Source organism: Myotis nattereri (assembly GCF_964212035.1).
Source record: "Myotis nattereri genome assembly, chromosome: 13".
NCBI lineage: Eukaryota > Metazoa > Chordata > Mammalia > Chiroptera > Vespertilionidae > Myotis > Myotis nattereri.
Genome location: NC_138088.1, coordinates 52,545,186 through 52,570,849, shown reverse-complemented (window position 1 = coordinate 52,570,849; position 25,664 = coordinate 52,545,186). Strand labels below are relative to the sequence as shown.

The window sequence follows — 25,664 nt, the reverse complement described above, 5'->3', positions numbered from 1 at the left end:
ATTAGCAACAATTTTGGCTCTTGCACTAAGAACCTGTATATAATCAGTACAAAGGTAAAGGTGTGCCATCTCCCTTTTCTTAAAGAAACCCTGAAATACATTTGCCTTGTGATAGATACCCTTTGCCTTCCCAAGTCCAAGAAACAGGAGTTGAAGTATAAAAGCAGTACACTCTCCAAGCAAAGATAAAGCAATTGGGTGATGTGGTTTGAGAGCTCCTATGAGATGTTCAGAGTAAGAATCCTGGACAGTCAGGTGCAAATCACACTCCCTGCTGTGAACACAGGGACGGTAGCACTCTTGTACTTCTCTCCTGCCCACCTCCTGATTTTTACTGGTATAATATTGTTTTCATATTGTTCTTTACTTTCTTTGTTCCAAACATTGCCATTCTCTTCCATCACCATAATGCACTAATTGGGGCATCTCTTTCATGTTTTATAGAATTCACTGCTAGTCCTTTTACTGTAATATTTGCATTCTGAGTTTATTTTGACTCATCTCTTAGTTGGCTAGATGTTGTTGTCAGGATGTGTTCCTGTGAAGAGTTTGTGGTAGTATTTCAGGAGCACCTTTCTGTTTGTGATGGTTGGCCATTGCCTTTATGTCTGAACAACATTTTGGCTGGGTGGGAGTTTCCCTCAAGATTTCCAGGTGTTACTGTTGAGAACTCTGAAGTTAGCCAGAGTTTTTTCTTTGTGTGGGTGATAGGTCTCTTCTATTTGGATATCTGGAGAATGGTATCCTTTGAAAGTCAAAAGCTTAGGCCAAGACTTGGAGTTGGCGTTCTGTATTAAATTTCGCCTAATTGGATACCCATACTCTTTCAATCTTCATTTCTGGGAAAGTTTTGTGTATTAGGTCTTTGAATATTTCTGCTTCTTAGGTTCTGTACTTCTAGGACAAGTTTTTTTCAGTCTTTCTTTTTTTAAAAAAATATATTTTATTGATTTTTTTACAGAGAGGAAGGGAGAGGTATAAAGAGTTAGAAACATCGATGAGAGAGAAACATCAATCAGCCGCCTCCTGCACACCCCCCACTGAGGATGTGCCTGCAACCAAGGTACATGCCCTTGACTGGAATCGAACCTGGGACCCTTCAGTCTGCAGGCCGACACTCTATCCACTGAGCCAAACCAGTTAGGGCCAGTCTTTCTTTTTTTGTACATTTGGTTTTCTCTCATTGTTTTTGGCGCTTTCTTCCGCATTCATCCAGATCATCTCAAACTTTGTTCTATGTTAGGGATTAGATATTTCCTCAGTGTCTGTTCTGTTCTTGGGTGTTTCGTTCATTACTATTATACTCTCTTGTCCTCAGCTTTTGTTTCTTACTTCTGCAACCTTTTTCTTCATCTCATTCTGTTGTGTCACTACTTCACTCTTGAACTCTTTTTAATTTCATGCACTAATTCAACAATCGGCATCTTTGCCGACGCCCCTTCACTCTAGTCACCACACAGAAGCCAGAGGATCCTGTGGAAATGACAGTCAGATCATGCGACTTTCTCCGTGACTTCCCACCTCACTCACGGTAAAAGCCAAGGTTTTGCAATGACCCCTAGGGCCCTAACTCCTTGGCCTCTCCAACTCCACTCCTGCTGTCAGTGCCTCGGGCCTCACTGGCCTCCTCACTGCCTGGAACACACCAGGTGAGCTCCCAGCTCAGAATCCTTGCTGTTATTGTCCCTCTGCCTGGGATCTTCAGGCTGACGCAAATGCCCTTTCTTCCTCCACCACTCACTTAAAACCACACTCCTGCCCCAACACTCTCTACCTTCCAGCTTGGATATTTCTCCATAGGATTTACCGCTCTCTATCGTATTCTGTTGTAAACTGGTGAAGCAGTGAAAACTAAACAATAACAATCATCATTACCCTTCATCGCACTCCTCCTTGCCAGCACTTCCATTTCATACAGAACAACTCTCATCCTCACCCCATTCTGGGTACATAATTGACAGGGCTCAGTGCAAAAGGAAAATATGGGGGTTGGGGGGGGAGGAAGGACACCTTATTCAATCAAAGCATAGGAATAAAGTGCCATTAAAGGTGCTAAAATACAAAGTTGTTGTCCTAAATAAAGTAACATTTTTGTGTGTGTTTTTTAAAGACTTTTTATTGAGTTTTACAGAGAGAGGATGGGGAAGGGAGAGAGAGAGAGATAAAAATATCGATGAGAGTTCAACATCGATTGGCTGGCTCTTGCACGACCCTCACAGGGGTTCGAGCCTGCCACTTGGGCATGTGCCCTGACAGGGAATGCCCAAGCGGCAGGCTCGGACCCCAGCAACCTCTTGGTGCATGAGTCAATGCTCAACACTGAGCCACACTGGCCGGGCTAAAGTAACACTTTAAATTATTCATATGAATTTTACCTTGTATGTTTATACTGTGCAGGGCCCATTTTAAATAAAAATAAAATTCTTTCACTCCTATGTGGAATCACTGAACTTACACAATTAAGATTTCATAGGTTGTAGGCCCGTATGTATTTCTTCTTTCCGGAAGGGTGGGATTCTTGCCCACAACTAACGCCACTGTTTTTTTATTTCTGCCACATTCTACCAACACTCTACCTTTGGCTCAGTGAGAAAGAAGGAGCGAGAGGCAAGGGGAAATGGACTGCCCTCTCTTTTCCTTTCCTCTGGGTCATCATTTCAGAGTGAGTGCTTGGCTAATATAGTTAGTAACGTGGGTAAGAAAAGATGTCCTAACCTCCTCGGTTGTTTGTGTTTCCTGGAACACCATTGCCTGCCTTGTGCACTCGAGGCAGACACTCTGGTTTGAATGGGAATGAACTCTCATCACCCCTGTTTAGTCAGTTGTAGATGTGAAACACTTTGCCTTGGAGTCTCCCTGAATTCCCGCACATCGTGGATCTGCTGGAATTCAGTGCTCACGGGCATGGCTAGCACTAAATGTGAATGGGGCAGCAGCAACACGTACTGCACGTGTCTTGTCTGCTCATGTGCATGCTCCATTGTCCCACTGGACTTCGCTTACAAAACACAAGTTCAAAGATAAAATTATTGCAGATTTCAGTATGTCAACAGCAAAGCATTAAACCAAACGGAGGCCCTTCTGAGCACAGGGGCCTTTGCCGCTACACAGGTGGCATGTCCAGGGAGCCAGCCCTGTCCTCCACACACCCTCACATGTGGAGCACATCATTGCCACTCACAGATGAGACTGAAACACACACACGCAGAAAGTAATCTGCCCAAGGCCCCTCGGCCTGCGGCCCAGCTGGGGTTCCGACGCTGCCAGACCGGGGTGCCTGTGTGGCCAGTGCGGCCTCATGGAACAACCGCTGGGTAGGAAGAAGGACACCAGGGTTTTGACCCATTTCTAAGTAATTGTGCAACCTTGACAGGTCTGCCTTAGGACTCTGGTTTTCATCTCACATGTGCATGCAGTTCATGCCTATTTTTTCTTACAATTTATAGTTTTTACAAACCAGAGTTGGTGGCATGATCCCTTTTCTCTTCGTACTAAAAAGTGGGGAAAGTCACTGAGGTGTGTGCTGGGTGACAGTGACACCTTCCTGTGGAAGCAAATGCAGGAATGGCTGTGCAGTGCGCATGCTTATTTGGCCTGTCCCTCAGGTGATGGCTGAAATGTCGGAGGAGAATGAGAGACATTGTTTCCTGGACACAGGCCAGGGCATCATTAGCGCCATGAGGCTAAATGAGGGGAGCAAATGTCGGCTTTGTAAACCTTGCAAAACTGCTGTGACCCCCTCCACCCAATTTTTGTAATTGTCTCTCTATGTCAACCAGAGGAATGGTACTCCCTGAGAACGGTTAGTCACGATGGATAATTGACTTGCCTCTTGAAGACTTGCTATGTGGGCCTGGGTACCATCTTCTCCTGTCCAGCCAACAACAAGTGCAGTCGGCCAAGGTGATGCTTTTCACCTGGCAGGTTCTAGTCTAAGAAGTCTGAGAGCTAACAGAGGGTAAGGGATCAAGAGAGAAGATTGTTTTACACAGACAAGGCAACGTGCAACATTTCCAGTGTGCCAGGTCTTTTGGAAACGCCAAAGGAGTCAATGTATTGAGTATATCTTGACTCAAAAAGTGTCTGTGTTGGCGGGGGGAGGGAGACTTTTTCATGACCTCTGTAAAAGGGAAGGCCCAATAAAGTCAAAGGAGGCTCTGTGGCTTTAAATTCTCGCAAACCTGACTCTTTCCTTAAGTGTAAAGTGTAATATTATTACCTCATCCATATAATTTAATGTTATAAGGATTAAATGAGGTGATGAAGGGACAGGGACTAGCATGGTGGCTGGCACACAGTTGGCACTCTGTAAAGGATGACAGTGGGAGTAGGGGGCTTCACGAAATGACTCCCTGATTAGGTTTCTTTTCAGCTTGCTTTCTCTCCAAGGCGAATTGTTAGTTTGCATCTTAGCAAATGCTTTCAAGCAGTCGCTAAATTGGTTTATATATGAGACTGAATTTATTTTTAATTTAAGTCAGATTCTCAAATCAGTCTATTTGAGAGTAAAAATGAATACTTACCTAGTGTTTTGACTTGCTGTGGTAAGCGAGTGACATTCATTCCTTAGTATTGCTTAGTATGCTTAGTATTGCATTCCTACTTTGTGCCTATCACTGTGTGCTAGAGACTCAAATGATCCTTTCCTTCAAAGAGCCCATCATCTCTTACAAAAATAAATGTGCACATCCTTCATTGCACTGTCTTCTTTCTTGATACCTTAGCCTTCATTAATTATTGGACTCTTTAAGATAGGCGAATAGCATCAGGATCTTGGCCTGTTGGGCTCATCCTTGGCTGGACAGTTAAGCACACTAGTGACATGTAAGTACCAGAGAGATGGTATGTTGTTAGGGAAGGCACTGTATTTCTAGATGATAGAAAGTAATCATTTGCCATTCTAATAACTGTGTTTCTACCTGGAAAATATTTTTAAAGGATAAAGCTAGTAGTAAACTGTTTTTGAAAATAACTCAGAGCTATTTCTGTACTTCTCAACTTCTCACGTACCTGAAATTAGGCTAAAATTTGTGAAACTCTTTACTATCAAAAGATCCGTTGAATTCTGACTAACAGGTTCCAGTACACGTGTAGGAAAATGGCTGGTTTTATACTCACTCTGTAGTTTCTGTCCTTAGTGGATTATAAATAGGGAACATTAAATACACCTTAGAAAATTTTTGTAATTTTCTCAAGCTGCAACCTATTACTCAGAAGTGGTTTCTGAGAAAGATCATGGGGAAGTTTTGGATACAAACGTAAAATCCACTTTAAAAAACTCGTGGAAAAGAACTTTGCTGGACACTGGTTCTGTGAGATTCACATGGAAAACATTCTAAGAATTCTCGGTTGAGGACAAGAGAGTTAGTAGGATCAAGAGGGCTCAGACATTTAAGAATTTTTCTCAGACTGTAGGAAACTTTGGAACCATCACTTCCAATAAATTGTCATGGAGATTGCAGTGAGTGTCAGGATGTTTGTAAATCTCATGTCCTTTCCCCTCCCTTTATGCAGGCCGGTGTGCCAGGCCAGTGGTCCTTAGTCACTTAGGGAGCTGGCTGCAGCTCAGGTTTCATCTCCAGAGAATCTAGGCATCGACCTTGGCCGGGGGCCAGGTGGTACATTTAAAGCACCCCTAGTATTCCTGTCCCTGGATGTCTGCAGATTGTGCTCTTGTGAGTCCGGGAAAGCAGGAAACCATCCTTGCCTTCATGGAGCTCACAGCTGGTTGTGGACATGAAACCATTACTCCAGAAGCATATGCCCATCGGTGTGCTATTTTAAGTGCTGCGTGTGAGATGTGCATGGCTGTCATTTTATCCAGATCACCAGGGAAATATTTAGATAAACTAATCAGCATGGACACTTTCTGGGCATCTGTTACACGGCCAGCAGTCTGTTAAAAACTGGTCATGCTCACCCACACAGCCCACTTTGGAGGAAGGAGGCAACATGGTTGGAAACAGATCATGGTGGCGTTTGAAATGCAGCCAAATTCTTTTTTATCTTAACTTGGAAAGAAATTGATGGCTCAGGTTTAAGACTCCAACCACGTCACTTCTAAGGTTCACCCTCCAGAGCTCTCTGTGACCAACCACCCCAGCCTTGGTTTGCCTTCTCCCAGGAACAAGGAACCATTTGATACCTTCTCACTCTGTGACCTCCTCTTGGAATGAGCTTCCCCCCTTTCTTACTTGGCAGCCCTGGCTTGTTCTCTCCTCCTGGGAGCCTCTCCTGGCCCCCTGCTGGGTTCAGCCTGCCCTGCACCCTGTGCACCCTTCTTCTGTCTTAGCACCTTCCTCATGTCCTGGAGAACATGCGCGCCTGTGCATCCTCTCCACTAGATGGTAAGCAACTCCCGAGCACTGCTTTCTCCCTTCTTCTTTTGAAACTGCCAACCCAGTACCTGGCATCCAGTAGATGCTCCATAAATGTCACAGGGAGGTTGCTAGACGTAAACATTAAATAGAAAGCAAGCGAGGAGCTCATTCTTGAGTTTGCTTTCAGCTGAATTCTGCCAGAAAGGGCATGGAGGGCTCTTTTGCCAATGCATCCAAAGGTGTGGAGGGATGCTACCTGGAAACCTGGGGTCCTTGGCCACGGCGGGGGACTGAACTTCCTGTCCTGCAGGTGCACGAGCAGCAGGCAATCCCCGGCTCCGTGGAAGAGAGAGAGCAATGAGGAAGTGGACTCGGGCAGGTCGCTGGTTTCCAGGCGGTAGCATTTCTCTCCATTGGCACGGCTTCTGGTGAAATGACACACTCTTGGAGTTCTGCCAAGAACGGCTGGCCGTGTGCTAACCAAGCTTTTCTCTCCAACAAAATGGTTTCTGTCCTCTGGTCCCTTGTGGACAAGCGTTGCTTCATTTTGTGAGTGAATGAAAAGGCGGCTTGGGCAATAAAACGCCAAATAAAATCCCGAGTGGGTGTCTGTGGTGTGGCCTTATCTCATCGAGCGCAATGAGATTAAGTCCTTTGGAAATCATTTCTAGAAATACGAAGAAAATGCCCCGCCGTCTTATGAGCTGTACATTTCTCATTGTTTTTCTGATGTTATTTTGTTGCACTTCTTGCAGTTTTAACTGTAAAGTAGAAAATATCTCTGCTTTGCTTCTGAAAGCTCTGAACTATTCGGCCCCAGGCCAGGAGACAGAAACAATTTGGTTTTACTCTCCCACATTCCAAAAATAACTTCAGTCGTATCCTCTTTGGTTATCTGGAAAGTGCAGAGTGGGTGCTTTTATTCTAAAGTCGCAGTGTCGGATGGTTGGGGGGACGTTAGCCATATGACTGTTATTGAGCAACTAAATGCTGGTGACTCATTCACTTTGACTGAGGTACAGGAAAATTCTTTCCATGGAAAACCCGGGAAGGGGGGTCTCTGAACCTCTCTGTAGTATTTTTCTTTAGAAAAGGCTTCTCTGCAAATGAATGGGCACCAGCTGTTACTCTGCCTGCTCCGGCTCCAAGCCTTTCTAAACCAGAGGGCCTGGCAGGTTAGCCACAGGGGTAGGCAGGTAGGTTCAGAACTGTCAGAAGGAACCAATTTCATTAATAAACTTAAAATCTTAGGGCTCAAAATGGCCCTGAGTAAAAGAGAAATTGAACTGATGGCATTGATAGTATCTGGAACACTTAGGTGTGATTGGGTTGGGGCTAGAAACCCAGTGGCATTTTGCTGTCACATTCCATTAGGGACAGAGGGAGAAGGGGGAGGGAGGGAGGCCTGGAGCCCTGTTCCCTTGGCTTTGCGCTGAATGGCAGGAAGGCCTTGGAGAGAAGTGCCTCAGTGAGGTGCTAATCTATTTATGCAGCAAAAATATAATCAAATAAAGTCACCAGCGAGGCCCACGGCACCAAACTAATTCGAGCTCTCGGAGGTTCACTTTGCTTGTCAGCATCCTCTTAGGGCCGAGAGTGATCAGGGTGGAGAAGTAGACACGAGCTGTTTCAGCCATGGAAACTGGAGGATGTAAAGGGCTCGTCTCCTCCCTGCTCTTAACCCTGCCCACCCCTCTGGACTGGAGGCCCGGCTGCTCTCATGGCTCGTATTTATGAATGGAGGGTGGAGACGCTGCTTCAAGGCTCTTCGCTGCTTACACTCCAGCTGGCTGCTGACTTAGGAAAGCCATGACCCTACAGGGCTGCCGTGGAGGCAGGGAGGAGTGTGGGTGAAGTATGTGTCATAGAAAAGGCGACCAAGGGTTGGAGTGGACTTAGCCCTCTGACTGAGACACCCAAGCTATTAATAGCACAGCCCTGAGTCACAGAGGTAGGCATGTCACAGCTGCTTGAGATCTGCTACTGTGAACCATCAGAAAGCCCCACTAAAGGCCTGGCCCAGCCGCACCGGTGCAATTCAGCTGTAAACACAGCCCCCGAGTCAAAGATGAAGGGGTGGATCGACTTCATCTTTTCTATTACCCTGGCGCTCCTAGACCCAACAGTTACAATATTTGCAGTAAATACAGACTCATGCTGCCTGTGCGTTCTGGTTGGGAAAGATGTGCTGGCCATCTGCTGCTCTTCGGGGGTGGGGCTGCGCCTGTCTTTTCGTCTCTTGCTCATCACATTGTCCCCACGTGCTGGATGTATAGGAGTGCGGTGGGGACTAAACAATCCATCTGGCTTGGGGAGATGGGGTGGAATGGGGTGGGCCTCGGGGTGGAATCCCGACACCCTCTGCTCCCAGGAGAGTGACCTGTGACCCTGTGGGTCAGAAACCCCGAAAGCCTTGTTAGAAGCCAAGGCTGCTGGGGTCAGGCTCAGGCTGGTGAGGGGTGCGGTGTGACTGCCCCTCACTTTGTAGCTACGGTTGCTCCCTCACATCTACACATCTAAGGAGTTGGTCCAGAAAAGTCCAGTGAAACAGGGAGAAGGTGGGAGTCAGACTCCTACCTAACTGGATAAGTCAGGATTTTACTTTGATTCAGAATTTGATCCTGGAGGCGGAATTGAATCCTGAAAAGATCCTCTTCCCAGGCTCTCTGTCATTGTCCTAGTCCCCACCCTCAACCCCGCCCCCATGCAGGTAAGCCTGAGTGGGGGGGGGGGGGGGGGACCCGCAGGCAAATGGAGTGTCTTTCTTTCTTTTTCATTTTAATTGAGCCTCCAGGACCTTAGAAGGTGGAGAAAATGAACTTGAAGGGAGCCACTAGCATCCTGTTGGACTCAGGCTAATTTTATTTATTCAGTGTGTCTGACAGAAGCTGTCAAAAGCATGAAAGCAGCAGGTCTAGGAAACGGATAAGCTAACAATTGACTAGTTTTACCGATCGGAACCGTCCCCGGCCGGCCCCCCTCTTCTGGCAATCATTTATCAGATAGCCCTCGGGAGGGGCCAGGCCTGCTTTCCGCGCGAGGAATGCAAGGTGGTGTCCATGGCCAGAGATTAGGGCGCCGGAATTTTGCATTTGTTTCGGCGGCGGCAGCTGTAGCGAGTGGTTTCAGCCGAAGGGCAGAGTCCCCGCGCAGGGCAGGGCGCGGTCACCGCGCGGTGGCGATCGCCGGGGCGGGCGCCGGGCTCGGCCGCGGGAGCTGGGGGCGGGATTTTAGAAAGAAGTCCCGGGCTGGGCGAGTGGATGCCCGGCTATCTTCCTCGCAGCCTCTGCAGCTGCGGACCGACCTGCCTGCCTCGCCCGGGCGCGCTCCACCGCCGGACTTCATTCCTCTTCCTCCAGGGCTGCGCGCCTCGCCTCGCCGGGGGACCGGGTTGCCATGGTGAAGGAGAAAGGTAATGATCAATCGCCATCGCGGTGCGGGGTTGCAGAAGTTGGTGCCGCAGGGCTCGGCCACCTAATGGACGATGATCAATGGGAAGCCGGGCAGACATGTTCTTGGCGCGAGGGTGTGTGTGTGTCTTGGGAAGCCTGGCTTTCCATGGACCGAGACGCCCTTGAGAACCTTTCCTGTAGCCACGGCGGCCGAAGCACTTCCCATTTCTGGGGCGGGGGTTGCACAGCCGAGGTCCTGGGTACGTGCCTGTTTGGATTGTGATTGCATTTTGAGTCTTGGGTTGTATTGGAGACTTGCGAACCGGCCCCCATCCTAGCCTTATCCCCACCCAAATCAGTGACTTAATTAAGATGTGCAATGAAAGGTCCCTGCTCCCAGGTTCGTGGTGTTTGGGACACACGGGCCCCGCCTGAAAGGAGCCGCTGGCTGTTCTGTAGGGTTTCGGTGTGTTGTTTGATAACCTGGCATTTCAGCTGTGTCCCTAATCACTCCTCCAGACATCTTAAAGGATGTGGTTGGTACCAGCCATAGGTAGCAAAGAGCCGGATCACCTCCCAAGGAGCCTGTAAAAAGGGAGGGGGCGGGGTGCCCTCACAGGTGCACGGTACTTACACACTGGGCGTGGCCCTGACTTGGAAGGGGAGTCTTTCAGAGTGAATTACAGTTTAAATTATTCGTTTATCCAGGAAAGGGCAAGGAATACAGCAGTGCTTGATTTTAATGATCCACGTATGGTATAAATACAGCTTCTGCTGAGAAAGTGAAATGTTCCAGGAGAATAGAGAGTGAAGAGTGAAACCTCCTCACCCCACCCTGTCAGCCTCCATTCCGTCTCCTCCTAGAGGAAAGATGGTTAATGTGTGCATCTTTCTAGACGGGAGATAGATGGATGGATGGATGGATAGATAGATAGATAGATAGATAGATAGATAACAGAAGTATAAAAATGGGATTCTTTTGTGATCATTTCTCTGAGGCTTAAGTTTTTCCTCTTCATAATGTCTTAGGGACCTTCCCCATGTGATTTTATAATATGAGGATCCATCCCTTTATTTTGCTCTTACGAAGCTTGGTTGTCTTCCGCCACATTTTGTTAGCGTGGGACATAACTGTCTCCATCCACACGGACGCCTGCTCCTTTAGGGCTGTCTTGAACCATTTCAAAGACTTATCTCTATCCACGTTATCTTAAAGCCCCTACATGGACTGACTTTGAAGTGAACAGGCTGAACTCAGATGGATCCTTGCTGCTGGAACTCAGGTGGGGTTCATTATACTAACGGGTGGGCGAAGAACAGGATCCTGACAGCTAACAGGGCGGACACCTTAGGACAAAGGGAACATGGTTCTGCTCCATCCCGCCTGCTCCCGCGTATCTTTCCCAATCACTTCTTTAGCTTCGGTCTTCCACTGAGTACCTGGCACTTGAGTGAAATGATTTGGTGCATATAAAAGTGCTTCTAATGATCTTTCCTGACTTTTGGGGATGCTTCCAGGAGCCCTCAGAGTGACCCATACAGATGTTGACATTTAGTGAAGGTCAGGGCTACCCCTCCCCCCTCGTTTTTACCTCCCACCCACCTAGAGCGAGCTGGTCCTGACCTCTCTATTGCTAATGGACTTGAGTTTCTTTTTCCAATGGGAGTCACTCATGAGTGACGGGAAAGAGGATTGCAAAAGCCACTTTTCATTGCGTCCCCGTGGGGCTGTGGAGCCCAGACTCGCTGGATGGGGTGCGTGTGGTGGATCTGTAGTCCCCAAATAGCAACTCTTTTTCGAAGCCATTGCAGACCTCTCAGCTCTCAGATGGCCTGGGCTCGCTTTTGCTCTACAACTCAGGAGCCTCTTTCTAACTGGAACGTTGAGCAGGCCACCGAGAGGGCACATACTAGTATTATCTCAGTCACTGATTAAAGGCTGGTCCTTTTTTATTTCGAGGTCTGTGCCAGGCCACGCTGCTGCCTCCGAGCCTTCTGGTCTCACTGACCTCAGCCAACAGCAGAGGAGGGCAGGGGTTTGGGAGCAGGTCCCTAAGAGCTGCCATGGAAAGAAAGGAGTTTCATCATAGCTTTTATTTTTTATTGATTTCAGAGGTGAAGAGAGAGAGAGAGAGAGAGAGAGAGAGAGAGAGAGAGAGAGAGAGAAACATCAATGATGAGAGAGAATCATTGATCGGCTGCCTCCTGCACACCCCATACTGGTGATCGAGCCCACAACCTGGGCATGTGCCCTGACTGGGAATCGAACCATGACTTCCTGGTTCTTAGGTCGACTCTCAAACTGAGCCACACCAGCCAGGCTCATCATAGCTTTTAAAGTGAGAGGGCACAGGGGAGCAGGTAGCACAGGCATTCATCCTAGAGGTGAGAAAACAGGGGTTCAGAAGGTACACAAATTGCTCAGGACGCTCAGGGGTAATGGGAACAAGTGATGTTCCAGTGAAGGTGCACGTGCATCAGAGGCTGCGCGTACCAGGTGTGGGGATGTCCACTGGCTCCACCACTAGGCAGTGAGCCTCGTAGAGGCAACACCGTGTGCCTGTCTTTAACGTCCAGTGTATAACTTAGTGTCAGCCCCATCGCAGATCCTCAAACAGCTGGAACAGGTTGGCCATTCTCTGAGCTGGACTAGAACCCGTGTCTTCTCGATTCTAAGGTCTTTCCAGTCCTCTCCATTTCTTCTTGCTCCAGGAAAGCCTGCCTCCTTCCTCCTGGAGCTGACCCGGTCACCCTTGAGCAAGCTCAGATGATGGCAGCATCCATCCTGGGAGCATGGAAGGCCTTCTGAAGGTCTGACCTGGGTCCCTGGAGTGCTCACCAGTTAGAGGTGGTCTCACTCACTCTGCTTCGTAACATTGCTTTCTCTCCTGGATAAAGTTTCCATGTTTCTGTAGGTTTGGGGTTGGCACTAGTGGATCCCACCTCAGCCAGTGTGGAGTGGCATTTGCTGACATACTTTGACCCTCGTCATCTTCTCTGCTCCTAACCACGCACCCATTCACTTCCAGTTGCAAACACCTATTGATCCAGGAATCTTGATGAAATGGTTGTTTCTCTGATGTATTCAAGGGCATCCTGTCTTTGCTGGATCCTGTAACAAAGAAGCAGGAGAGATTTTTGTGGGTTTATCAGTCAATATCTGTCTCCCTGAATACACTCTCATCAACCTAAACTCCAGAGGCCCTCTGTTCTCACTTAAAAGCTATCATTGTCTAGCTTGCCTGTGTTCCAGTGTAAGTTTGAGAAATATACACAAAGGGATTCATTATCTCTTTGTTAGAGAAAACAAGAATAAACAAATACTAGAGATCAAGTTATGTAAACACTCATCTAATTTAAATGATAAGGATGCTTATGGCTTACAAGCCACGTGAGAGAATAAGAATTGAGCAGCCAGGGAGACAGGTCATCATTGTTTGTTTGTTTTGTTTCCTGAAAGCTTCCTGCAACTATTGGATGGTCCAACTTGCTTTTAGGGTAGAGTGGGACCCAGTGAAACTCATTCCAGTCCACCTTCAAAGAAGACACGTTCACTGTCCACCTGATACTCAGGTGTGTGGGATACACACACACACACACACACACACACACAGCAATCTTGTTTCTTGGCAGCTTCTGAGAACAGCGGTGTACTGTGTCTCAAATGTGTCCCACAGACTGGCACCAAAGTAATCCTCTTAGGACATGGATGTCATCATATTTCCAGCTCAAAAACCTAACTGAGTGACAAGGGTAAAGTTCAAGGCTTCCTGCTAATTGTTGAGGCGTCTCTACAACTTCTTCAGTGACCTCCTCCCCATGCCTATCTACCCCAATGTCATTTTATTTTTAATGTTATTTTTAAACCTGCTGGCTCTTGACTACATGCTGAGTGGCAGCCTCCGTGCTGAGAGCTTTACATACATTGCCTTTGATCTTTAGCCCATGAAGGTGGGCTGTATGCCTCTCGTTTCAGAGATGAGGAAGAGGAGGCTCAAGGGAGGTGAGAAACCCTCCAGAGGTCACTTAGCTCAAAAGTAGAAGAGCTGATGTCCCAACCAGGCCTGTCTGCCTCCCAGACCTGTGCTCATTGTACCTATTGCCCCACCCCCATTTTTCCTGTTTGAATAATCATGGTGAATATTTTCCCTCTCTAACCTCAGTCACCCTGCCCCTCCTGCTCTCCTGAGAAATATATATTCTTCTTTTGTGTTTGTCAAAGACCTAACTCTCTGCTTCCTTATAATGCTTGTCCAGGGCCCATCCCTTCTACACATTCTTCTAGAATTACTCTGCGCACCTATGTAAACACCAGGGAAATTAAACAACACCTCAGTCACCTGTGTGGCTTAAGAAAGTGCTCTGTCTCTCCTCAAGTGTCTGTCGGCTTCATATGTGGTCTTGTAAAGCCACCTTTAGAGAAATGGAGTGCTGCTGCTTCTAATGGTATTCCCCTTCCCCAATTCCATTCCTCCCAAAACACCCCCCACAGACAGACACGACCCACTCAGGTGCCTGCACACTGCCCAAGGCCAGCGGAACCCATTTCTCTTCCATCCTCAGAGAAGTCTGAGAACAATAGGTCTGCCTGTGTGGTGTAATCGCTCCTCATATGCCCCAGTCGCATTTCAGGCCCCCTCTTTAGTGTATAGTAGCCACTCCTGGGCTCAGTTTTCCAACACTGCTTCCCAGGTTGAGTTTAATGCCCCACCCCTACTGGCTCCTGGAATCTTCTAGGTTCTTCATCTTTAATTGAAAAGCCCTGAGCTTTTCAAGGGGACCCTGATGACGAGGACATTCCTAAGTAAGGTCTAAAGGGAAGCTATTGACTAAAGGAGACAGGGATGCTGCAAGCTTCAGGAAAAATTGGCTGGATCGGTGGTGACTTCCGCCCACTACTCAGGGTGAGCTTTGCATCTTTGGAGGGAGGGGAGCTCCAGTTTTATCATTATATTCTACTGGAGAAAAAAATCCAGGCGTAGATCACTCTTACTGTTTTATAAATGAATGTGCTGCTCTCACCAGAAGTAGGGTTCTGCCCAGCTTATCTTCTCTACACAAGGGCTGCCTGGTGATGAGATTTCCAAAGCGAAGGGAAAGAACTTCACGTTAAAAAAAAAAAAAAAAGAGTCATAACAAATGCCCTCTGCCACTTACGCATTGATGTCTACAAAAAGTTTATCCAGAAAGAAAGAAAGACTTCATTTCCACAGTCAGAGGTGAGGTTGACTGTGTCAGTAAATCTGAGAGAAGGAGCACATTGACTTAACATTTCCCCAGAACTCTTGCGAGCAATGTTTGTTGAGGAGTGAACTCAAGAGCGTGGAGACAATGGGCATCTGAGCTGCGGGTTGGCCAGTCCTGTTCATTGTCAGCTACTCCTGGACTTTGGGAGGCGGCCCTCCCTGCCTCTTACCTCTCCAATGACCTGGTCCAGTGACCAGGAACGATGAAACAGTCTGTGCTGCATCACAGAGACCCTCTTTTAAAGAACAACAAATCGACTTTTCCAAATTGTTGCAGAAAAAAATATCCTACGGGAGACTCACTCTACCAAGAGGGAGGTCTTGGCATCTGATTCACTTTGAGGAGGGGGCCGCTCTATGTCATCATTTTCACAGCCCTGGAGGGCGTGAAGGAGGGTCCTGAAATTGTTCGGCTCTGGTCTGCCGAAGTCAAAATGCTGAGTGTGTTCCTGAGGCAGCATTAGAGAGCCCGAGGACTGCAGAAGGGTCAATGATGGGTGAGTGGTGCAGGATTTCTTCCCTTTGTGGTTGAGCCTGATCTGGGCACACCACAGTAGAAACCAGCCCAGCTTCCTATTTCATGGTGTGTTGGTCTGATGGTGACTCATACCGAGGGGCATGTTTATCCCACACTGGCAGGAGCTGTGTATTCAAGGGCAAGTTTGATGACCAGTAGGGAGGATGAATATTTGTATACATGACCTCTTTTCTCTGAAACATTGTATTTGTGTTCACACTGACGTGGTGAATGCTATTATGGGCCAATGTGCCCCGGAGGACACCAGGGGTGAGTTGCTGTGTCCCATTGCAATCAAACAGGCTGGCTTGTTTGACTACTTGGACTTAACCCTGAGGATGTTGGCTTTCTTCATACTTCCAGGGAAGTTGTTGTCCAGGGAAGTGGTTCTCCAACGTTAGCAGGCAACAGAACCACGTGGAGGGCTTGTGAAAACATGGATTTCTGAGCCCTGCTCCCAGTTTCTGATTCAGTAGGTCTGTGGAGGGGCCTGGGGTTTTGCATTTCAAGCAATCCCAGGTGATGGAGATGCTTCTGGTCCAGGGACCACACTTGGACACTGTCTTCATAATCCATGGCTTCTCTGGGTAAAACAGTCAGCCCTCCAGGCAGACAAGGGAGGACATTTATATAAGCAGCCTCTCCATTCCCTTTGCTCACTTTATCTTGAGTACAGTGCACAGAGGGGAAAGAGAAGGCAAAGGGCATCCTTCTCGTTCCAAGTCTCCTGCAGTCTAGAACGAGGCTATGGTTTATAATAAAACAGATCCGTGGGATCCGAGCAGCTGAGACACCACTGTATGTGGTATGCAGAGGGTGGGCAGAGTGGGTGTGGGAGGAAGTTATAAGGCACCATTACCTGGGAATGAGTTGGGGCTCAACTGGCTGGGACATGGCACAGGGGTGCACCGTTCCTAATTCTGAAAGAGTTGGGTGAGCGTTTTTACTGGGGTTCAGAGCCCACTGGACACCTTTGATCAAAGATAGTAGATATCTTGGCTGACACAACTGTGTCTTTAGTCTTTGAAGAGGAGCTAAAATATATTATTAAAGTCTGGAGTGTTTTCCTATTACCATTATATCCAGTCTATATTCCAGCTGTCTATATTCTTTCTGTTCTTGTTCATTGTTTGAAATTATAGAGGGAGAAGTTTTAAAAAAATTAGAAAAACAGAGAATGGTAGAAAAATATAGCAAGGTTATTCCATACCAGAGAGTCTGCTGAGAAATGGGAGAGAGGCCTGTGTATCCTCAGAAAAATGACAGCGGCTACGGTTTCGCAGGTCCATAGAGAGTCCTGTAAATGACAATGGGTTAGATGGGTGTCTATGCGACTGCTATCTATGTGCCCACATTTATTATGTGGGACCCCAGTCTGGACAGCCATTGAGGAATAGCATCTGTAGGCCAACAGTGGGAAAAGTTGGACTAGAGTCCGGTTATGCCATTCCTGCTCACCTGGAAAACATGACTAGCATGTGTAAAGGTCCCAGCCTGAAACAGCGAACCCTTGCAATGGGCTCCTTGCTCACACTGCAGATCACATCACGGTAGACTGAGGTCTACTCTGTGCAAGACATTCTCAGGATAACCTGATACACTGAAGACTTTCTCCCTCCAGTAGATTAATGAATCAGCCAGTGTCGGGAGGGATGCTGATTGAGAATCAAATAGAGGTGATAACAGGGGTATAAACAATATTCAGTGAGGGTTCAAATGAAGAGTTAGTGTTTCAGGGAATTAAAAGTGGGGGCGGGGGAGCTTTATAGAACAGGGAGCATTCAGATCGGCCTTGAGAGGCTCTATGAGTTTCTTGTGGTTAATGATGGTGTTTGATTCAACCTATGTCCATAACACACTATCTGCTCTACAGTATATGCTCAACGAATGTGAAATGAACTAATAAGTGTATTTTTGCTGTGTGTGGGTGAGGGAGATGGTTATCTTTATATAATGTTTATTCTGAATCTAATAAGAGATCAGCAATGTTGATATAGAAACAAATAAAATAAAGTATGCTTCTGAACCTGAAAGCACTCACATTCTAGTGAGGGAGATGGATACCTCAGTAATTCTGGTGCAGAGGACTATTAAAGTAAGTGCAGGGAGTGATGAATTCTGCTGCAAGCTCATGGCAGGCTGGGCTTTGAAGGACGAATAGGGGTGCAACAAGTAAAGAGAAAATTCTAGAAAGGTGGTAAATAGGCAAAGCAGAAGCAATGGAGCACAGCTTCTGCCTGGAGAAGTGTAGCCAGCTGGGTTTGGCAGGAGCTACCGTTAGTCACTTAGCACAGCAATGGTCATGAGGAAGGGTAGCCAGAGGGTCAGGATGAGTTGAGTATGGTTAGAACTGGAGGTTGTACATACAGATGCTTCCAAGGACTAGGCAGGTGACCTGAATGAGTGGAAATTGGGGCACCCTGGGCAGCATGGCCTTCTCTAAAGGGAGAGCCACTGAGTCATTCCATCTTGGGCCCACAGAGGGACATAGGCCACCTGGCCAGATCTTCCCTTTTTTTAAAAAAAAAAAAGATATTTTTACTGATTTCAGAGAGGAAGGGTGAGTGAGAGAGAAATAGATACATCAATGATGAGAGAGAATCATTGATCGGCTGCCTCCTGCATGACCCCTACTGGGGATCCAGCCTGCAACCCAGGCATGTGCCCTCACCTGAAATCAACCGTGACCTCCTGGTTCATAGGTCGATACCCAACCACTGAGCCACTCCGGCCCAGCCAGACCTTCCCATTTTTAAGAGCTACTAGAAATAGGGATTATTATGTCAATCTCCAGATGTTTAAATGTTGGCAAATGATTCAACTTTCTCTTCAAAAAAATCTTGGTGCAGGCCAAACAAAACATGTCTGTGGGCAGGATTCAACCAAAAGGCTTCCAGATTGTGGTCTGGAGCTTAACATAGTACTCACCAAACCTAGCCACAGTGAGAAATGCGTTTTCACACAAGGGAATTCATGACTGGTGCACACATGCATATAAATGGCTAGTAAATGTCACAGGAAACAGCACCTACCTTTACTCTCTGCTATTTTCTGTTCTCTTCTATTTTTAAAATATGCTGGTCATGATTCATTGATCCGAGTTCATGTTTCAGTGGGTCAAGACCCGAAGTTTGAAAACCATTGGTTTAGAACATCTACACTAACATCTTAATGGGTGGAAACAGAATAAGGTACTTTGCTGGGTAACCATGTTTCCACCCTGGACACTCTTATAATAGTGCTTAATAGGTACGTTTGGTTGGGTTTCTTCACTTGCAACTGGAAAAGTTTAACAAAATAATTTCAAAATCTCTTATTGATGACTTTATCCTAAGAGTTGGCCAGAATTTGGTGTTGTCCATTTGTGTGCTGGATACAATTAGGACCTGACCTCACTGCTAAATTCAGAGTAAAATGCTCTTGATTGACGTTGCGCAGAAAGTCCCGAGGGAACCCCCAGTCAGGCCTCCTGAGTTCCAAGTGTGATATTTCCGCAACTCCTTTTTCATTTAGAAGAACGTTTCCTATGACTCTGCGTCTCCTCCTCTGGACACCATGCTCAACTGGTCCCCTTGCTTCTGCACCAGGGAGAGAGGGACGCGTTCAGGGCTTGGACAGTCTGTCATGTACCACCTCTCCCATCATTAGTGCAGTAGCTCTTCACCTCCATCTGTTAGGCATTGTGTGCTTACAGAATTCACTTTTGACATATCAGAGCATTTCCAGAAACGTTATCATGTAGGGGCTTTGGAGAGAGACTCCCTGGGAATGTCAGAGGTGAGTCGTCATAGCGAGCCTCCGGTGCAGCAGGAGAGCATTGGCCATTCTTTGGGTTCAAGGCTCGTCTGCTGTCGCATCCCTGCAACATGCAGCAGGACTCAGAACGAGCCTGGACTTTTTCAACAAGAGCCCCAGAGTGGCTTCTCCCCATTGGAAGGTGCCGCCATGATGGAAAGATCCCTAGGGAAGGGCCATGCCAACCATGAAAACCACGGGACCACAGGGAGGCCGCACTAATGTGGTGGTTTGGCATAATAAGTGGGCCAGGAAGCCAGTTACTAAACATGAATCAAGCAGCAAGGCCAGACAGAGAACAGCAGCTCGCTAGGACAGAGAGTAGGCAATGCACCTGCTATTGGGGTGGGGGGCCAGTATGGTGCAAGATGACCAGGGACAGTGTTTGCAGACAAGTTGGGAAGTCCCCTTTTTACAGGGCCTGTGGGTCCCCTCCAGGGCACCTCATGTAGGGGAGCAGCACCCCGTGATGAGTTGTGCAGCCCATAGCCTGCGCCTTCTTACCCAGAGGCGCTGAGCTGCGAGCGAGCTGGGGTTGGAATCAGCTGAATCACGCCTCTGCAGCTTCCCAGAGGACATAGAGCCAAGCTCTTAACCTGTGTGAGATTCAGTCCTTTTCTCCAGTGAAAACAGTACTGAGGACACCCACTTTTCTCTCCAGGAGGGGGCGGGGGGAGGAGGTTTGACACGTTATCTCATGAGTTTGAGCATTGGAAAGCATTATTGGTAGGTCTACAAGAAAATCACAGATTGCTCCTCAGAAACTCGGCAAGTGGGAGAAAAGAAAATGATTAAATCTAGGGGGAGAATAGAAAAGTTGTACAAAAAAGGGCCTGTATCCTCAGGATGAACTGGAACAATAATTACATTCTCAGTGTCAACAGACCACAGTTAACGGAACAGTGCATGTTAGTAGGAGTAGTGTTAATAGGTAATGGCTGAATTGAATGCACAGTGTCAGGAAACACAGTGAGAAGACTGGAAAAAATACCAAAAGTTGAACACAACTGCCTAGGGGGGCAGTTATGTCCTTAAGAGATCATTCTGGATGCTGTGTGGCCAAGGGATTGAACAAATGAGTCCAAAGCCCACGCTGTTTGAAGACGCAGACTCCTGCCTTCTTCCTAACTGTCCCCTAAACCCCGCCTAACATCCCACTTGGTGAGGGATCAGTGACTTAGGGACAGGTCCTGTTCCTCTGTTTCAGGCGAATGTCTGGTGTTGACGTAGCTCTAAGCAAGTTGTGTTTGTGAAAATTTCCACGTGAGACATGAACTGAGTCTGATGGTATCATTCAAAAAAATTTTTTTTTTTTGCTTTTTAATGGGCTCTTTCCCAAGAGAGCAGTAGGAAGCTTGTCAGGGTGGAGAAATGCACAAATATATACCTCCGTGGGGAGGATCACGTGTTAGTAGGAATTAGGAGGAGAAGGCTATAGTGGCACCATGCCTATGCTAAATCCTGTCTCAGGACCCTAATAGGCGGTGATCCTCTATCTTAATGACTTGCATTCCCCTAAATGGCTCCACTGGGACCACAGTCCCTCCCACTCTCAAATCAGGACAGAAATGACTCCTGAGCAGTCCTTAAAGATGTGGCATCGTGCCAGCAGGGTTCAGACCGAAGCCACTGCCCAATTGTTTGACGTGATCCATTCCTACATGGAAGTGCTGTGCAGAGACAATTTGAGATCCCTGGGTGACCTTACAAAGCGCTATCAAATTTCAGAAGGGATTTTTGTTATCCTGCAGAAATTCCCGCTCACCCAGGTTGGTGACAGTCTCCTGACATTCAGCTGACACGGGCATCTGTGTGCCAGGCTGGTGCCAGGGGGCCTCCCGAGAGGAGATGACCTCACGTTGTCTCCACCCTGTGCAGGAGGACCTGTATTCTTAGCCTCTTTACCGTCTCCGGGAGGGGGAGGCACTGGGCAGGGGAGTCTGGACCAGGAATCTATCTGGTCTCCTAACTCCTAGTCCAAGATCCTTTGTAACGACTGTCCTGGAGGACAGGTGGAACTCGATGTACATGACTGTACTCCAAAGTCCAGTTAGCAGGTGGGGTCAGAGAAAGGCTAGGAGGGGTCAAGAAGGGTGTTCTCCCTGCCTTTCCTTAGACTGAGTCATGCCAGTCTCGAGGTGTGGCCAGGGAGTCAGCCTTTCAGGAGGAGGAGGAGCAGAAGGCACGGCGCTGGTTTTAAATCCCTTTCTAAGATTCACCTGCTTATAGAAGAGGCAGGTGTCACACCTCAGGGCCAATGCGTCATGTGTTTTACCAGGCAGAAATTTCGGTCCCAATTATTATAATCCTAGCACCTCTTTGCCTGGGCAGAATGAGATGAACTGGAGTTGAGCCTGGGCTATTTCTATACCAGGAGCGCAGCTGACCGGTTGCCGACAGCGTCTCTTACGTGTAGAGGAATGGCAGGGACCTAGTACGTTGTCTCAGAAAAGGCAAACCGAGCCTCGGGACATCTTACAAGCGGACAGATGCCAGTGGCAGGGACGCTGTGAGCGAGGCCTCCCGCTGCCCGCCTGCTGGGAGTGTTTGCACCAAGGCAACCCCGTGCTTTGTGCCAAGGACTAATTCTGATGAGCAAACGAACATGTATGGGAAAATGAGGTCGTGGGAGCCAATTACAGAAAAGAAGCAGCCACAGTGTGTGGCTTCAAGGAACTACCACTTGCCACAGCAGGAAATGGGCTTTGTAGGTAAACTGCAAATTAAGCACTCTGCATTTATTTAAGCTTTGAGGTTGTTGTTGTTTTTTTTTTTTGTTTGTTTCCTAGGCCCCAAACTAGTGCCATTATAGCACAAAGAAAGGTAGTAGGAGGCAGAGAGAAGCAGGAGGAGTGGGGAGAACACATCTCTGGGATGTGTTTACACCTAAATGGTGTAACAGAAAATATTCTAGATAACGAAGCAGTCTCCCTGAAACGTAGGCTCCCAGGAGAATAAGACTCGGTCTTCAGTTGGGCTGCCAGGGTTCAGTGGTTGAGTGTCAACCTCTGACCCAGGAGGTAACGGTTCGATTCCAGTCAGGGCATATGCCTGGGTGGCAGGCTGGATCCCGAGTAGGAGCCGTGCAGGAGGCAGCCAGTCAATGATTTTCTCTCATCATTGATGTATCTCTCTCTCCCGTTCCCTTCCTCTCTGAAATCAGTAGCAGGGACAATTTGTTGAACACTTACTATGTCCCATGCACTGTGCTAACTCATTTATACCCACAATCACAGATAAACCTCACAGATGCCTTAGGGGGTGCAGTCTTATTCCTGTATGCGAGGAGGACCCCAAGCCTGAGTCCAATAGCTTATTCAGGATCCCGCAGTGAAATAGTCTGACTCCTGAGGCACTGCGCAGGGGGTTTCCTCGGGAAAGTCTCATCCTGCACAGAAGGAAACCAAGCGCAATGTACTGACTGCATTCTCATCCCCCAGCGCGGAAGTGGGGACACTCAGCTGCCTCACAGTCCCAAAGGCAGCACCTGCCAGTAAATAAGCAGATGGGAAATAACACTTCACGTCTTAAAGGAATTCGTTCCAGGCGGCAGCAATTTACGGGAAGGGCGAGACAGCAAGGAAACGCCATCTGCCATGAAGAGGGCCCTTCCTGGCCTGGGGGACGATTTCTGGTTAGGACTGGTCTGGGTTTGCAATCACAAAATGATATTCCGCTGGTGAGATTGGTTTCTGCTTAATGACCAAGTCTTTTAAAAAAAGTGACAAGAGGACTTCTCTCCTTGTTTTGATGACCTTGACAGTTTTGAAGAATACCGATCCAGTTTTTGTCAAATGTTCCCCACTTAAGGAATTTTTGTCATGATTAGACTAGGACTATGGATTATTTTGGGAGAAAGATCACAGAGGCAAAGAGCCAGTTTTCATGACATCATGTCAAAGGCACATACTGTCAACATGACTGTTGCTGCTGGAATTGACCTTGATCACCTGGCGGAGGTAGTGTTTGTCAGCCCTGTCCAGTGTAAAGTTACCTTTCCCCCGCTTCCCATACCATCCTCTTTGGAAAGAAGTCACCAAGCGCAGCCCATACTTCGGGGGTTGGGGGTGGAGTGTGCTTTACACGTTGGATTGGAGAAGAAGGGGCCATGGGAGTAGGAAACTCAGCAATCTGAGAACACGGGATTGAGGCTGGACTCATGCGGAGAGAGAAGGGGTGACTAAGAGATGTGAGAGTAGACCAAATTGAGTGGGAGATGAAGAAGAGGGTGGAATCAAGGATGATGGCAAGTTTCCCAGCGTCATTGATTAGATTGGGTGTGACAAGCACTGCCTTTGTTGACTGCCAACTCTTTCTTTCTTGGCTGGGTCACCTGGAGTGAATCACTTCCTTCCTCTGAGTCTCAATTTGTCCAGTTGTAAAATGGGGTCAGCAGTCCCCGTTCTCCCTGCCTCGTAGAGCTCTTGGGGGGGTAAAATGAGATGATGCAGCAGTAAGGGCTTTGAAAGCCACCAAGCACCCCTCGCTCGGGTGTGGTTTCCAAGGCCGACTGGGGGAGAGGTGAGAAAAGGGCACTTGGGAGGGGAATTTGATACCTGGGAGATTCTGAATATTTCAGATAACCTGGGGCAAGTTGTAACTCATTCTGAACGCTGTCATAGGTTTGGGATACTCACCTGCTAAGAAGACTTTTATCTCAAATATGCATTCTCAGAGTTCTGCGTCTGGTGGTCTAGCTCCCTGGTCTGTCCCTCCGTGGAGGTAGCCTGGGCAAGACAAGGCTGGTTCCAGATCAGAAGGAAGGGCTCTGCCTAATTTTTGTGGCCTTCCTCTTACAACCTGTAATCGTCTCTGCTTGGGGACACCGAAGGTTACTGGGATTTCCTTAATGGTCTGAATCCCCCAGTCTCCTCACCAAATAGGCATTTCAAAAGTGATGCACCCCAAATGGAACTTTCGTTCCTGTGCTGGGAGAGACATGAGACTTCTCAGCCTTGCAGCAGGCTCTTTTACCTGAGGACCCAGAATCCCTCCAAATTGGACCGTGTGCAGTGGGGGGATGGCTCTACCTTTTCAGGCAAAGAGGCTCTTGGCCCTTCCTATGTATCTCCTTATTTTTCAGAAAGTGTGCAGCCATGCTTTTGATTTTTCATTGTACTGCTCTGATTTTAGCAACGAATTGATGAGGCATGGAAGGCTTTAACTGGATCTGCCCGAGTTGCAGGGTAAATCATTGACTACTAGGTACAGTGTGAAGAGCTGGGAAGTGTGCCTCTGCCAATAACTCCCTGGAAACTTTGGGGAAGAAATGTAAGCTCTTTGCTCCCCATTTTCCCTATCAGTAGAAAACATAGGGACCACCCAGGCTCTGAAAGATGGAGTGATCAAGTTAAAATGAGCAACAGAAGCCAGCTGGCAAATAGGAGGAGTGTGGAATTAATGTCATCCCTACATTGCAACTGACTCAGCAGATTTCAGAAATGAAGACTTGAGCCAAGGAACATACTTTTGGTATTAACCAAACTGCCAAAGGCTGTTATGTAAAACAAACCTCCTTATTAATCTTTAAGAAAGAGAGAGGAGAGATTCTTTTGTCTATACTGATCTGAGTTGGGGTGAAATAAACACCACGTCTCTTTTGGTCTTCGGATTCTGTCATTCCCTAATGAGAATAGCCCATTTCTTTCTTTCTTTTTTTTCCTTTTTTTTTTTTATTTTTTATTGATTTCAGAGAGGAAGGGAGAGGGAGAGAGAGAGACACATCAATGATGAGAGAGAATCATTGATCGGCTGCCTCCTTCTCCCCCCTCGCGCCCCCCCCCCCCCCCAATGGGGATCGAGCCCGCAACCTGGGCATGTGCTCCGACCGGGAATCAAACTGTGACCTCCAGATACATAAGTCGATGCTCAACCACTGCGTCACACCGGCCAGGCCAGCCCATTTCTTCACGGGTGGGTTCTGATATGCATCTGCCCAGGCTGACGGGTGCTGGGAAGAAAGGCAAGTGAACACGATAGAGTCTCTGCTATCTCGGGTGAGAACAGAGGTCACCGCTGGGCAGGGAGGACTTTGCAGTGTCATATATATTTCCAAAGGGAACTGCTTGCAAAATGCAGATGCTGATCCCAATTCTGACCTTTGTGGCTGGTGCCAGCAATCGCACTGGCACCGTCGTTCAGACACAGGGAAGAGCCAAGAAGTGAAATGATATTTTCCTTCCCTCATCATTACTCAGCATGGCTTGCCCGCTTCGCTATAAAAAACTCAAGTGTCGAGAGAAACGGCAGGGCAGTGCCATTGTTCTTATCCAGAAATGCATTCTCCCTTGTAATCAAGAGATCCACTGGGCTCAGCATTCCTTCTGAAGAGGATGGTCTTGTGAAGTGCTCCTTCACTCTCACACTTATCTGTGACGTGCTTAGCCATATTGTC

At 47.7% G+C, this 25,664-nt stretch overlaps 1 protein-coding gene across 2 annotated transcripts in view; it reads left to right on the top strand.

Moving 5' to 3' along the window:
• The window catches only part of ABLIM1 (actin binding LIM protein 1), a 239,380-nt gene that overhangs the window by 93,414 nt on the left and 120,302 nt on the right, over nucleotides 1–25,664 (top strand). The window contains exon 1 of one of the 2 annotated variants that reach the window (XM_081104373.1): nucleotides 9,530–9,732. The exons of the other annotated variant lie outside the window; for it this stretch is intronic. Within the exon in view, the coding sequence (XP_080960499.1) occupies nucleotides 9,717–9,732 (16 nt within the window). The 5' untranslated portion in view covers nucleotides 9,530–9,716. Of the gene's footprint in view, nucleotides 1–9,529; nucleotides 9,733–25,664 lie in introns of those variants that run through there. 2 annotated transcript variants of the gene reach the window in all.